The 16,686-nt window shown below is 35.3% G+C and overlaps 2 protein-coding genes across 2 annotated transcripts; both read left to right on the top strand.

Moving 5' to 3' along the window:
• The first annotated feature begins 322 nt into the window (after positions 1 to 322).
• On the top strand, positions 323 to 3,177 carry LOC129627763 (putative olfactory receptor 56B2). Its single transcript, XM_055547287.1, has 2 exons — positions 323 to 341; positions 2,213 to 3,177. Exons 1-2 carry the CDS (start codon positions 323 to 325, stop codon positions 3,175 to 3,177), a joined length of 984 nt encoding a protein of 327 aa, XP_055403262.1.
• Positions 3,178 to 13,885: 10,708 nt separating this feature from the next.
• On the top strand, positions 13,886 to 14,845 carry LOC129628361 (putative olfactory receptor 56B2). Its single transcript, XM_055547777.1, has one exon. It carries the CDS (start codon positions 13,886 to 13,888, stop codon positions 14,843 to 14,845), a length of 960 nt encoding a protein of 319 aa, XP_055403752.1.
• Positions 14,846 to 16,686: the final 1,841 nt, after the last annotated feature.

Here is a 16,686-nt window from a genome sequence, read left to right as displayed (position 1 = left end):
TATAATTCTCCTTCAATATTTATTAACATAACTAATATATACTGAGTGCCTGTTCAGTGCCAGACTCTCAGAATAAACCAGTAATATAAATGGCAAATACATCATGCTTGGTTTCTTCAGGAGATATGTATACTAACTTAATGATCTAGGCTTTAATACACATCTTTTTTTCCTTCTTTAGACAATAAAAACAGGCTTTCTAATTGCTCATTTTAGTAAAGTGAAAGCTATTTCGTTGCTCTAAATTGATGAAGCAATCTCACTATTAAGAACCCATATATCATGCTTAAGATCATTTTTCTGTTCAGATTTGGGTGTTAAAATGCCAGATCGAAGTCACTGTAACATTTGCCTATAGAGTATCTCTCTAGATTACTATGGGATCTTGACAGTTTTAGAAAGATGTATTAAATTTATCCCTTCATTTCAAATTCACATATTTTTAATTTGATGTTTAGAATATTTAGTAAACGACTGTTTGCTGTATTTCATTAAGAATTAAAAATTTATAGTTCCATCTTCTTCATTAATTTCCAGCATCTGTTATGTTTTGAATAGAACAGAATGCCATTATCTGGGTTAAGCTAAATATACCCACAAAGTTTACATCAACACTGTTCCTCTGTTTAAACTATAACTCTCAACAAAATTTTAAAAATATCCTGTACTTATATCTTTAATATATTAAATTCTTAAAAGAAAGTAAATAATAATTAACACATCTGGTATAAATACATAGTAACAGTAATGTTTCCATTTTACAATAAAACACTAATTAAATACCATTTGTAGGAAGGGTATTAGATATGGAGTTACTTGATTTTAGCAGAACTTCTTAAAAAATATTTACCTCAAACTCACCAGTTTGGTGAGTTTCTTTTATTTGTTTTTATGTCTGCTTTAATAGTTATAATGCGAATGTCTACAGTACTCTAAGAAGCCAATAGATATTGGAATAGGGAAAAATTACTCAAAAGAAGAGACAACTGGGTTTAAACATACTGAGATTTCCAAGCCATTTTTATCTCTTTCATAGTTGCTTCATTTTACACAGAGTGTTAACATTTTAGTCATCATTTTCCTTGCTGTAAAACAGATATGCCACGAGAATTCATATATTTTAATTCAAAGTAATGATATTTCTGAGTACTTTATTTTTTTTTCAGAGTATAAAAATCATTTTATTTATTTATTTATTTTATTTTTTATTTTTTATATAAATTTATTTAATTGGAGGTTAATTACTTTACAATATTGTATTGGTTTTGCCATACATCAACATGAATCCGCCACGGGTGTACATGTGTTCGCCATCCTGAACCCCCTTCCCACCTCCCTCCCCGTACCATCCCTCTGGGTCGTCCCAGTGCACCAACCCCAAGCATCCTGTATCCAGCATCAAACCTGGACTGGCGATTCGTTTCTTATATGATATTATAGATGCTTCAATGCCATTCTCCCAAATCATCCCACCCTCTCCCTCTCCCACAGAGTCCAAAAGACTGTTCTATACATCTGTGTCCATTTTGCTGTCTCGCATACAGGGTTATTGTTACCATCTTTCTAAATTCCATATATATGCGTTAGTATACTGTATTGGTGTTTTTCTTTCTGGCTTACTTCACTCTGTATAATAGGCTCCAATTTAATCCACCTCATTAGAACTGATTCAAATGTATTCATTCTCAAATCCTTGAAAAGTAGGTTTTTCTTAAATTTATTAAATATAGCCTAATATTTTATCTAAAATGACTACATGCATAAAACCCAGTACTCTGAGGCTATGTATTTGGTCTCTACAGACCATTTTGACTTTGCTACTGACCATTAGCAAAGTCAGTCAAGAAACAGACTAATTTCAGAGGACTTTCATCTTGTCCAACTTCTGTGACTTACAAGACTGAAGATCATGACAAGGTCCTGATTTCCTTTAATGTTCTATTCCTCTGCTATGAGAGGTTGGAAAAATATGACTTGCCTTTATATCGTTTTTCTGATCATTAGCCAAGTTGACAATAAAGAATGTGTTACCACAGTCCCTGTTTGTCCAAGAAATGTTAGTGCTACAATGAGAATAATAAAGATAATGAATTCTCCTTTGATGTTCTTTGATATTATGATATCTTTGATATTATGAACCTGGATAATGCCTTTTCAAATATTGTCAGTCAGAGAAATTATTAAGAAAATAACTCTCTACTTTTTCACTTAGTGAAGTTCCAGGATCTCAGCAACTCCAACAGCTCAAAGTTCCAGGTCTCTGAGTTCATTCTTTTGGGATTCCCAGGCATTCACAGCTGGCAACACTGGCTATCCCTGCCCCTGGCTCTGCTCTACCTCTTAGCTCTCAGCACCAACATCCTTATCTTGATCATTATCAATAAGGAGGCAACATTGCACCAGCCTATGTATTATTTCCTGGGCATCCTCGCTGTAGTAGACATGGGTCTGGCTACCACCATCATGCCCAAGATTTTGGCAATCTTGTGGTTTAACGCAAAAGCCATCAGTTTTCCTCAGTGCTTTATACAGATGTATGCTATACACGGTTTTGTGGCCATGGAATCAGGCATCTTTGTTTGCATGGCTATAGATAGATATGTAGCCATTTGTCGACCACTACGCTATCCATCGATAATTACTGGCTCCTTTGTGGTCAAAGCAACTGTGTTCATGGCACTCAGAAATAGCCTGACTACTATCCCAGTTCCTGTGTTTGCAGCTCAGAGACAGTACTGCTCAAAGAACCAAATTGAGCACTGTCTTTGCTCAAATCTTGGAGTCACTAGCCTATCTTGTGATGATGACAAGACAGTCAAGAGTATCTACCAGCTACTTCTGGCCTGGACACTCATGGGAAGTGATCTGGGTTTGATTATTTTATCCTATGCCTTGATACTTCAATCTGTATTGAAGTTGAACTCAGCAGAAGCTGCATCCAAGGCCTTAAGTACCTGCACTTCCCACCTCATCCTAATTCTTTTCTTCTACACAGTCATTATCGTCATTTCTATCACCCACAGTGCAGCAATGACAGTTCCCCTCATCCCAGTTCTACTCAATGTACTCCATAATGTTATTCCTCCTGCCCTCAATCCCATGGTCTATGCACTCAAGAACAAGGAGCTCAGACAGGGCTTATATAAACTTCTTAAACTGGACTTCAAAGGCAACTAACTTGGAGAGGATGCGCATCTTTCAAATTTTCCTACATCTGTGTTCATTACATTCTCAAGGACTGCAGATGACAGAAGTTCCAAGGAATACAAACCATTTTTAATTAATATAAGGAATCACACGCAATTAAAGAAATTTCAAAAAAAGGGGTGAAACTAATACTTTATCATGTTTGTCAAGAAAGACCTTCATCCAAAAGAAAAAAAAAATGGACAATAGCACAATTATGCAGACTGAATCAAGGAAGCCAGGGTGAGACAAATGGAATATACATTTCATTTTTGTAACTCACTGCCCTGGCTAGAAATTCTGGACAATGTTGTATAGGGATGGTTAGAGTAGATATCTGACAATCTTTTCTTTTTAATGAGAGTGTCTAACTCGTGGACAGGGAGGCCTGGCGTGCTGCAATTCATGGGGTCGCAAAGAGTCGGACACGACTGAGCGACTGAACTGAACTGAACTGAACACATGTACATTTCATGCAATTACTAATAGAGTACAACTTGTTCTAGATATTTGCATCTTTGCTTTCTAATGTGTCTTCTGTTTTTTAAATGGAAAACGGACTCCAATAGACATTTCTATAAAGATGTGCAACATCCAACACACATATGAAAAGATGCTGAGCATCACTGAATTCAAATCAAAACCACAGGATACCACTATATACAATAAAATGGCTGTATTTTTTAACAACAGAGATTGACAGTTCTATGGAAACATTAAACTTCTTATATATACTAGAGAGTATGTAAAAATCACATTGAGCTGTGAGAAACTGTTAGACAATTACACAAAGTTTGAAGCAAAATTACCATAGGACAGAAATTCAACTCCCAAGTATATAAGCAGAATAACTTAATACAAGAGTAGCAACAAAATTTATACACAAATGTTCATAGCATCATTATTAGTGAAAAATTGGAAAGAATTCAAATATCCATCATTTGTTTAATGGATAAACAAAGTGAAGCATACCCATAACAAGGATTATTATTCATTCATGAAAGGATGAAGTACAGATGTATGCCCTTTCACAGATGAACTTTGAAAACACTATGCTAATTTTAAAAAAGCAAACACTAAGAGCTACTGCAATATGATTTCAATTACATCAAATCAATTACTGGAACAGATAATCCACTGAATCAAAAAACATACTAGATGTTGGAAGGGATTGGAGGAATAGATCAATAGGTAGTGACTGATTAATGGTTATGGAGTTTTCTTTTTATGCAATTGAAATGTCCTGAAATCAGATATTGATGATGGTTGCACAACATTTTAAAAGTACTAAAAGTCACTTAATATTACATTTCAGAGGTTTAAATGATAGCCATTTATGGCTTGTGTATTCCACTTCAATAAAAAATGATAAAGTGTAACAAACTCTGTGTTGAGATTTTTCTCCTGTTTTTCTCTATATATAAATACACACCATTAAATTGTTAATTAAATTGTGTAAATACATATGATGCACTTTTATTTAATCATAAAATTACTGAATAATCATTATTTAAATTAATTATCATATTTGTAAATTAAAATAGAAGACTTTATGTTTCAATATCATTTTATCCAAACATTGTCTCAACATATATAGTAAATGCATATTAAGAAATGACGGGAGAATGAATAGGTATACATGTATAACTGAGCTCCTTCACTGTCCACCTAAAACTACCACAACATTGTTAATCACCTACACCCCAAAACAAAATGTTTTTGATGTTAAAAAAAATTTACAAAGAAATATATCAGAAGTTGCCTGTATGTTATATAATTTGAATGTGAATGAGTGTCAATAAAACCTTCTGAAACATCATTAGTGCTTTTACCTTTTGTCCTACACATCCTTACAAAGAAAAAAAAACACTTCAATAAATATTAAAGTATCTAATATTCATTAAAGCTAAATTGTGTTCATTCTCACTCCCCCATATATAAGGCTCGTATGCCAGCACGTAGATATAAATACATACAGATAAATTTATTCTCTAATTTGTGTGTCACTTTATAAACAGTAAGAATGGAAGCTTTCACTTCTTTTCCTTCTCCAAAAGGTGTTAGCTTAAATCCAATGCCAGCACCTGTATCACAAGTGCTATGTATTCCATTGGGATACATAATACATTTTAAGATATATTTAGTTCAAAGGTCCAAATATCAAGAGATTTAGTAGCTGAGGACTGTGAAAGTACATATAGTGTAGAATCATGACTTTTTTTTTACTAATATCCTGAACACCTGGATCAGATTGCATTCAGCTCACTGTTTTGCTTCAGAAACTAAGGTATCAAAGCACATGCAAAAGCAGGAATAGAAACAGGGTTTTTGTTTAATATGCAGGCAGAAAACACATGGAGATAATTTTTGGATGTACATGAATTGATTATTAACTGCACATGACTGAAGGTTTGATTCCATCTACCTGTTAGAAGGCAGAATTAAAGATTGGATTTAAATGGAAAAATGTTTATTTCTCCAATTCACAGATTGCAATATAGTGTAATTTTCCATGATTTTTCAAAGTAAATAGGAATCCACATCTGTAGTGGTAAATATCAAGCCGGAATCACCCTTCTGACCAGAGCAATGGGACTACAGCAGGAGAATAGCTCTTGAGCATGATCACAACACTTGCCATTCACCTACCTCCCATTGCTCCCCAGAAAAGAATCTCACTCACTTACTTTATTTCTAGAGATACATATTTGTGACTGCATTTAATGCATTTTAGACAGGGAAACCTACTTAGAGGAATAAACTTCATGTTTGAAGAAGAACATGGGATGTAAAATTGAGGACTGACTAGTGAGGAAGCAAACATTTTCTGTGGAATTTAGAAATGGGAAGAGTCAACAGGTGACAATAATTGTACTTATAAATAAATAGCCATGTTCTTGTGTTGATGTAAAAACTTCAATACACTCTAACAGAATAGTATGAGCCCATTTTCCTTGTAGAAAAATTAAGCTATAATGTATTGAAATCATTTTATATTTGTTTTGGAAAAAAACCTAACATAATTATGGTCAGTACTACAATATTTGGTGTAAGTTGAGATCTTTAACTGAGTGTTTTTGCAAAGGGGACCTATACTTCTCTTGTAACAATAAATCCAGTTTCAATAATCAACACTAGAACTATCAAAAGGAAATATGGAGGACAAAATAGATATTTAGCTCATATTAGGAGCTATATCCCTAGGAGTAGAGCAGAATGAACTCAGTTATGTTTACTATTCTCGCTTTGTGGGTATCTATGATTTCCCTACTTCTTTTGCTTGGACATACATAGTTAAGAGTTGACTATAGCAATTCTCCTCCAATTAAAGGAAAAGAGTTGACTATTCAAATATATTGAGAGGAAGAAATGAGTAACAATACTATTTTTTCAACAACTATTAAAATCTGTATACATTAGTCAAATAGGTATCAATAATACATTTCACAGTCTATTCTATTCCATAATAATCAGTTATAATGTGTGAAAATATATGTGTAACTGCATGTATATATATATGTGTGTGTGTGTGTGTGTGAATTGTTACAGTTTTGTTTGTTAATGACAATTTTCAAAGAAATGTGGAAAATATAACTGCATATAAATGTTAGGAGCCAATTAACAAACCTGACAAGAAATAAATCTGATAACAATATTGGTATGTAAGGAAACACATTCTTATAAACTCATATGATTCTTTGTAAAAAATGCTAATTGCAAGGCCTTTGTTAAGCTTCGAGGTGATTAGTTTCAGTCAAAATCAGTGTTGCTAGATAGGAATGCTGTTTCTGCTTCTAAGTTGCTTCAGTCGTGTCCGACTCTGTGCGACCCTACGGACAGCAGCCCACCAGGCTCCTTTGTCCACGGGATTCTCTAGGCAAGAATACTGGAATGGGTTGCCATTTCCTTCTCCAAGGCATGCATGCATGCTAAGTCACTTCAGTCGTGTCCGACTCTGTGCAACGCTACAGACAGCACCACACCAGGCTCCTCAGTCCACAGGATTCTCCAGGCAAGAACCCTGGAGTGGGCTGCCATTTCCTTCTCCAAATAGGAATGAGGTTCAATTAATGTTACGATTGCATTAAGTGAGTTCCCCACCTTTAATATTTGCATTGTATGGGGACTTCCCTGGTAGCTCAGACAGTAAAGAATCTGCTTGCAGTGCAAGAGACCCAGGTTTGATTTCTGGGTCAGGAAGATCCCCTGGAGAAGGGCATGCCAACCCACTCCAGTATTCTTGCCTGGAGTATCCCATGGACGGAGGAGCCTGTCCGGCTACAGTCCGTGGGGTCACAAACAGTCAGACATGACTGAGCGACTAACGCACTAACTCACTTGCCACCTTTAAATTTTCTACCATGTACTAATAAAACGAACAAGATAATTTCAATTTATTCTTTTATTTTGCTTGTGGGCAGCAATATGAAACAGAGAAATTAAGCAACTTGATACAATGAGGTTAAACTGCTGCTTGTAAAGTATCTCATCTATTGTTTCATGAAGGTGATCTTGGTCCACTATTTATTGAGTTGGCCAAAAAGTTGGTTCAGGTAGTGAATATATTATTCAATACAGCTCTGGATGAAAATGAAGAATGTGTCTTTTATTTTTACTTAAAACCAAATGAATTCTTTGGCCAACTCAATACTAGTTTGGCTTTCTATTTTGTATTTTGTAATATTTCTTCCTTAATTTGTGGGTATGTTTTTAGTGTATTTGTGTAATTTTTGTTTAATTTGTATAATTTTATTTCCAAAAATTTTTTGCATTTTCAGTTTATTATTTTCTTTGCACTCTCCTTATGATTCATATATATATATATATGCATTATATTACATAAATATTTTAATATAATCAAGGTCTTTCCAGGTGGCACTAGTGGTAAAGAACCTGCCTGCCACTGCAAGAGACCTAAGATGCAGTTTTGATCCCTGAGTCAGAAAGATCTGGAGTAAAGGGCACGGCAACCCGCTCCAGTATTCCTACATGGAGAATCCCATGGACAGAGGAAGCACAGTTCACAGGGTCGCAGAGTTGACATGACTGAAGCGACTTGGCTTGTATGCATGCAGTACAAAATGCCACCAATTTGTAGGACTGTTTTACCAACTGAACTTTATTTCTAAATCCAAATATCTGTTTTGACTGCTGCCTTATTTGTTACCTTCTTTTTGAAATTCTTTTGTTATCTATTTTGTAATGAAAAAATTTTTTTAGATTTAAGTTTTCTCTTGTCTTATGAAGTAGAATTTATACTTCTGTTTCTTCCTTTTATACTTTGAAAAAATAATATTTAAATACATGTTTAAATACTTAGAATGTCCTTGAAACATGTGAGTTATCATATGTGAAATGGATCACCAGTCCAGATTCTATGCATGATACAGGGTGCTTGGGGCTGGTGTGCTGGGATGACCCAGAGGGATGGGATGGGGAGGAAGGTGGGAGAGGGGTTCAGGATGGGGAACACATGTACACCCATGGTGGATTCATGTCAATGTATGGCAAAACCAATACAATATTGTAAAGTAACTAGCCTCCAAAAAATAAATAAATAAATAAATGTTAAAAAGTAAAAAAATAAAAGAAAAAAAAAGAAATTATGTTTTGTACTATGTAAGTTTAAATATAATTAAAAATCCTTAAAACCCTGAGATAATTTAAATTAGTTACTGATTAATAATTTGGTAACTAGATATTTTAATTGAATTCTAAAGCATTGATTAATAAAAGCATAATTTAAGTTCAAATAAATAAATACTTAGAGTGGACTGCAATAGTTCTTAAAGTTTTATGAAATTTGAATCATTAGTTCAGGATTCTATTCATTAACTCAAAAATTTATTGATATTTAAAGTGTAATGTGTTGCTATACAATGCAAGTGAGTTAGTCACTCAGTCATGTCCGACTCTTTGTGACCCCATAGACTGTAGCCCAACAGGATCCTCTGTCCATGAGATTCTCCAGGCAAGAATACTGGAGTGGGTTGCCATACCCTTCTCCAGGGGATCTTCCCCACCCAGGAATCTAACCCGGGTCTCTTGCATTGCAGGTGGATTCTTTACTGTCTGAGCCACCAGGGAAGTCCCCACACAATGCAAATATAAATATAAATACAATAAGTTCAAATATTAAGATTTTGCTTAAATTCTGGTGGATCCAAGTTGCGAGTTCTTTTTATATTACTATGATGCTAAAATAGAAAGAGATATTGATCCATTGACAAATATATTCCTTACCTATGATGCCTGCCTCTTTTTTATTCACATCATGTTAAGTAGTTTAACAGATGACTCCCTGTCCTCTCTGAGATAAAGTTGATATTCCAAAATAAAGTGGTGCTTGAAGTTGCAGTGGTTGTAGGAGGGCACAAAATAAGATAGAAAATTGCATTTAACAAAGCAAAAAATAACAGTGAACTTGAGAAGAAAGCAGAGCACAGTAACAGGAGAAAGAAACTCTTCTAGCATGCTCTAAGACCATTTTCCTTTTCCTCTTTAAATTCTCCAGATAGCCTCCAAAATTTTGCTTAGTTGCATTTCTACCTACTCTTATATGACTCCAAGAATTTATTATAGCACAAGAAAGGTCTTTGAAGGGCACTCTTATTAAGCAGTTCATACCATGTTACTTTACTATTTCCAAAAAAAGTTGCTTTTTGCAATACCTAAACTGTCCTCTTTTGTTGTGAATATATAAAGATAAAACAGGGTTGTAAGTAGAAAAATTAACAAGTAACAACTTTATATCCCTGATTCATCCACTATTTTAAACAATGCTAACTATACTCTTAGTGTATCGCTGGACTGTACTATAAGTATATATAGTAACATGATTAACAAAGTTTAATTTAACATATACTATGTTAAATTAATTTATGTTATGTTATTTAACATAGTATAGGTTTAATTAATTTAACATAGGGAAAAAATTTAACATATACTATGGATGCATATATATCAGATGTGATAAAGTCCAAGGACAAGGCATCATTAAAATTGTCAAGGTGAATCAAATTTTTATATTTAACTGTGAGATTGTGTCCCTCTACTACTCAATATCAAGAACACTAGAAGCCAATCACATATTTCTCTAGGATGCATATTGGTAGATTATTTTCTGGGAAAAATGCAAATGCCTCAGGGAAAAAATCCACTGGGAAATAAGAATGTCAACAGTGCTACAAAGGAGATCTTACAGGAGCACACACAGTAAATCCAACCAATTAATGAGACTCACTCATCACCTGAAGATTCAAATCAGCTTACTAAGGACTCTTTGTGAATTAATCATCAAAGAACACTAATAATGAGAAAATAGAAAGAGAAATTAAGGAAACAATTCCATTCACCATTACAACAAAAAGAATAAAATACTTAAGAATATATATACCTAAAGAAACTAAAGACCTATATATAGGAAACTATAAAACACTGGTGAGAGCAATCAAAGAGGACACAAATAGATGGAAAAATATACCATGTTCATGGATCGGAAGAATCAATATAGTGAAAATGAATATACTACCCAAAGCAATCTATAGATTCAATGCAATCCCTATCAAGCTACTAACGGTATTTTTCATAGAGCTAGAACAAATAATTTCACAATTTGAATGGAAATACAAAAAACATCGAATAGCCAAAGCAATCTTGAGAAAGAAGAATGGAACTGGAGGAATCGACCTGCCTGACTTCAGGCTCTACTACAAAGCCACAGTCATCAAGACAGTATGGTACTGGCACAAAGACAGAAATATAGATCAATGGAACAAAATAGAAATCCCAGAGATAAATCCACACACCTATGGACACCTTATCTTTGACAAAGAAGGCAAGAATATACAATGGATTAAAGACAATCTCTTTAACAAGTGGTACTGGGAAAACTGGTCAACCACGTGTAAAAGAATGAAACTAGAGCACTTTCTAACACCATACACAAAAATAAACTCAAAATGGATTAAAGATCTAAATGTAAGACCAGAAACTATAAAACTCTTAGAGGAGAACATAGGCAAAACAGTCTCCGACATACATCACAGAAGGATCCTTTATGACCCACCTCCCAGAATATTGGAAATAAAAGCAAAAATAAACAAATGGGACCTAATTAAACTTAAAAGCTTCTGCACCGCAAAGGAAACTATAAGCAAGGTGAAAAGACAGCCCTCAGAATGGGAGAAAATAATAGCAAATGAAGCAACTGACAAACAACTAATCTCAAAAATATACAAGCAACTCCTGCAGCTCAATTCCAGAAAAATAAACAACCCAATCAAAAAATGGGCCAAAGAACTAAGTAGATATTTCTCCAAAGAAGACATACAGATGGCTAACAAACACATGAAAAGATGCTCAACATCAATCATTATCAGAGAAATTCAAATCAAAACCACAATAAGGTACCATTTCACACCAATCAGAATAGCTGCGATCCAAACGTCCAAAAGCAATAAATGCTGGAGAGGGTGTGGAGAAAAGGGAACCCTCTTACACTGTTGATGGGAATGCAAACTAGTACAGCCACTATGGAGAACAGTGTGGAGATTCCTTAAAAACCTGGAAATAGAACTGCCTTATGACCCAACAATCCCACTACTGGACATACACACTGAGGAAACCAGAATTGAAAGAGACATGTGTACCCCAATGTTCATCGCAGCACTGTTTATAATAGCCAGGACATGGAAGCAACCTAAATGTCCATCAGCAGACGAATGGATAAGAAAGCAGTGGTACATATACACAATGGAGTATTACTCAGCCATTAAAAAGAATACATTTGAATCAGTTCTAATGAGGTGGATGAAACTGGAGCCTATTATACAGAGTGAAGTAAGCCAGAAAGAAAAACACCAATACAGTATACTAACCCATATATATGGAATTTAGAAAGATGGTAATGACAACCCTGTATGCGAGACAGCAAAAGAGACACAGATGTATAGAACAGTCTTTTGGGCTCTGTGGGAGAGGGAGAGGGTGGGATGATTTGGGAGAATGGCATTGAAACTTGGTATAATATCATATAAGAAACGAATCTCCAGTCCAGGTTCAATGCAGGATATAGGATGCTTGGGGCTGGTGCACTGGGATGATCCAGAGGTATGGCACGGGGAGGGAGGTGGGAGAGGTGTTCAAGATGGCGAACACATGTACACCCGTTGTGGATTCATGTTGATGTATGGCAAAACCAATACAATATTGTAAAGTAAAAAAAATTAATGTTCTTAAAAAAAAGAACATGTGACATTAGAAAAATAGTTCCAATATTAAGATTAAAAACAATGCAAGCTATAAAAATAAACTATTAAAATTAGAGGTCATTAAAATAATATATATAAAATAATTGTTATTTTGGTCTAAATATATATCTTTTTAAATCCACCTTCTTCATTATCTTATTATAAGTATATTGGAATGGTAGCACTTGAATTAGAATGAATATATTTTCCAGGACTATAGTCACACTATTGTTCTGTACATACTATTATTTTGAACCACATTTTTCAACATTTTATGTCCTGATAATACATCCCTAATATTTAATTTATTGAAAGCATATAAATAAATATATAATAGACATTTAGGAGAAACAGATCATGAAATCTGTTTCCCCTTTTGCATTAAAATGTATACGTGATTAATAAATTTTGACAGATAAGCACTAACATGATTCAAGTAATTTGATTTTCAAAATCTTTACCTCAAACTAATATTTTAATGCCTGCTTTATTCTTTATAGTTTGGCTATCTGGAGTGCTCCAAGAATCAAAACTACATCAAGTAGGAGAAAGTTACTGAAAACCAGAATTAATTGGTTTTGAATAACAATGATATTCCTAAATCACATTTCTCTTTTATTATTACAGTTTTGACAAGTCATTAGCAAATTTTGATAAAAGCTTCCTCACTTAAAATGTGCACTAAATTATTTCATACATTTCAATTAAAATTAAATGGGACACAGTATTATTTAACAAAATCTCAGATCCTTGAAATAAGAGTTATTTTCAGTATCATATATTCTAGTCTATTACTTAAATATCTCCATGCACAGAAATTTCTATACTCCTTGCATATATTAAGTTTCTAATAATTCAACAAAACAAATTCAAGAGTGCAGGCTGTGATATCAGAAGGCTACATCTTCTCCAGCTTTCATGAGTTGTAGGCTGAAGACAATGTCCAGAGTCATGATTTTCTCTAAAGTTCTGTTCCTCAGTTATGAGAAGATGAAAACAATACAAACTGACTTATGGTATGAAGTTTGTGTTTTGATAAATAATTTAACACTCAGTGTGTTAAAATAGTTCCTGTTTAATTAGAAATATCCAAGGAATGTTGGATACTTCTAATCTGCCTCCAAAGCAAGAACCCCAGATTTAATCCTCCAGTCATGAAAATACCCTGGAGAAGTGAATGGCTACCCACTCCAGTATTCTTGCCTGGAGAATTCTATGGACAGAGGAGCCTGCTGGGCTACAGACCATGGGGTCGCAAAGAGTTGGACACGACTGAGTGACTAACACTCTCAAAAACCTTTCCCTTTCAAGGAATGTTGGTGCTGGAATTAGAGTTTAAAAGAGGACTCCCCTACAACACCTACAAAACCATGAATGTAACTTCTTCAAACACTGTCAGAGAGATTATTAAGAATAGTAACCTTGAATGTTTTTCTTCTTAGTGAATTATGTTCCAGGATCTCGGAGATTTCAACAGCTCCAAGTTTCAGGTCTCTGAGTTCATTCTTTTGGGATTCCCAGGCATTCACAGCTGGCAGCACTGGCTATCCCTGCCCCTGGTTCTGCTCTACCTCTTAGCTCTCAGTGCAAACATCCTTATCTTGATCATCATCAATCGGGAGGCAACACTGCACCAGCCTATGTATTATTTCCTGGGCATCCTGGCTGTGGTTGACATGGGCCTTGCTACCACCATCATGCCCAAGATTTTGACCATCTTGTGGTTCAATGCGAAGACCATTGGTCTCCCTGAGTGCTTTGTACAGATGTATGCCATACATAGTTTTGTAGGAATGGAATCAGGCATTTTTGTCTGCATGGCTATAGATAGATATGTGGCAATTTGTCAACCACTGTGTTATTCATCAATCATCACCAAATCTTTTGTGGTCAAAGCTACTGTGCTCATGGCACTCAGAAACAGCCTGACTACCATCCCAATTCCTGTGTTGGCAGCTCAGAGGCACTATTGCTCAAAAAACCAAATTGAGCACTGTCTGTGCTCTAATCTTGGTGTCACTAGTCTATCCTGTGATGACAGAACAATCAACAGTGTTTACCAGCTACTTTTGGCCTGGATATTCATGGGGAGTGACTTGGGTTTTATTTTTGTATCTTATGCTTTGATACTTCACTCTGTACTGAAACTGAACTCAATGGAAGCTATATCCAAGGCCCTGAGTACCTGCACTTCCCACCTCATCCTAATCCTGTTTTTCTACACAGTCATTATTGTCATTTCTATCACCCATAGTGCAACAATGACGTTTCCCCTTATCCCAGTTCTACTCAATGTACTCCACAACGTCATTCCTCCTGCCCTCAATCCTATGGTCTATGCACTCAAGAACAAGGAGCTCAGACAGGGCTTGCGTAAGCTCCTTAAGCTGGACTTCAAAGGTAGTTAACTTGGAGAGGATGCTCAACTTTGTAATTTCCCTATGTATATATTCATTATATTCTTCAAAGATTATCGATAAAGAAGAACTAAGAAACACTAACATTTTTCAGTTACTTTATGGAATCAGTGGAAATTAATGAAACCTTCAAAATGAGAATGAAATAATCTTGCTTTTCAATAAATTTCTTAATCAAATGAGTAACGCAATGATGTTGATTGTCTCAAGGAATCCACAGAAAAATAACAGATATATAATCAGGAATATATATATTCCATTTTTTTCTCCTGTTTCTCTAAATAGAACTTCCAAACAATGTTTAATAGAGATGGTTAAAAGAGATATCTGCCATTTCCTTCTTTTTTAATTAAAGTATTTAATCCATATATATTTTATTTAATTACTGATAGCATATAACTGCTTCATGACAAAACTAGACAGCATATTAAAAAGCAAAGACATCACTTTGATGACAAAGGCCCTTATAGTCAAAGTTATGGTTTCTCTGGTAGTCACTTATGGACAGGAGAGTTGGACCGTAAAGAAGGCTGGTGCTAAAGCTGAAGCTCCCGTCCTTTGGCCACCTGCTGCCTCAGTTCAGTTCAGTCACTCAGTCGTGTCCAACTCTTTGCGCCCCCATGAATCGCAGCATGCCAGGCCTCCCTGTCCATCACCAACTCCCGGAGTTCACTCAGACTCATGTCCATCGAGTCAGTGATGCCATCCAGCCATCTCATCCTCTGTCGTCCCCTTCTTCTCCTGCCCCCAATCCCTCCCAGCATCAGAGTCTTTTCCAATGAGTCAACTCTTCGCATGAGGTGGCCAAAGTACTGGAGTTTCAGCTTTAGCTTCATTCCTTCCAAAGAAATCCCAGGGCTGATCTCCTTTAGAATGGACTGGTTGGATCTCCTTGTAGTCCCAGGGACTCTCAAGAGTCTTCTCCAACACCACAGTTCAAAAGCATCAATTCTTTGGCGCTCAGCCTTCTTCACAGTCCAACTCTCACATCCATACATGACCACAGGAAAAACCATAGCCTTGACTAGACGGACCTTTGTTGGCAAAGTAATGTCTCTACTTTTGAATATTGTATCTAGGTTGGTCATAACTTCACTCCAAGGAGTAAGCGTCTTTTAATTTCATGGTTGCAATCACCATCTGCAGTGATTTTGGAGCCCAAAAAAATAAATTCTGACACTGTTTCCACTGTTTCCCCATCTATTTCCCATGAAGTGATGGGACCGGATGCCATGATCTTTGTTGCCTACAGCTGACTAATTCTAAAAGACCCTGATGCTGGGAAAGAATGAGCACAGGAAGAGAAGGGGATGACAGAGGAAGAATGATTAAATGGCATCCCTGACTCAATAGACAAGGGTCTAGGCAAACTCTGGGATACAGTGAAGTACAGGGAAGCCTGGCATCTGCAGTTCAAGGGTGTCAAAGAGCCAGACATGATCCAGCAACTGAGCAACAACAACTGCTCCAGATATTTGTGTTTCTTTCTGAGGTGTTTTACCATTTTTAAATGATCAGAGAACTTGAGGAGACACTTCTCTAAAGAAGATATGAGATGCCAGCAAATATATGAAAAGATTTCAACATCATTAAATTAAAATCAAAACAACAATAATCACAATAAGTTTAGGATAATTAATGTATACCCTAAATTATTACTATTTTGTTTTAAATTTAGCAGATATTGGCAATATTTTGAAACATGGCATTATTATACATTGATGGAGAGTATGTAAAACTCACACAGGCGCTGTGGAAAAAAGTTTAGTAATTACTCAGTTTAAAAGTAGTCACCATATGACTCAGAAATTTAACTGCTAAGCATATAATCA

Source organism: Bubalus kerabau, chromosome 15, assembly GCF_029407905.1.
Source record: "Bubalus kerabau isolate K-KA32 ecotype Philippines breed swamp buffalo chromosome 15, PCC_UOA_SB_1v2, whole genome shotgun sequence".
NCBI classification, from domain to species: Eukaryota; Metazoa; Chordata; class Mammalia; order Artiodactyla; family Bovidae; genus Bubalus; species Bubalus kerabau.
This window is presented reverse-complemented; position numbering and strand designations above follow the sequence as displayed.

What these genes read in the sequence shown, in the direction of transcription:
- LOC129628361 (XM_055547777.1), top strand. Translation starts at nt 13,886, where the DNA reads ATGTTCCAGGATCTCGGAGATTTCAACAGCTCCAAGTTTCAGGTCTCT.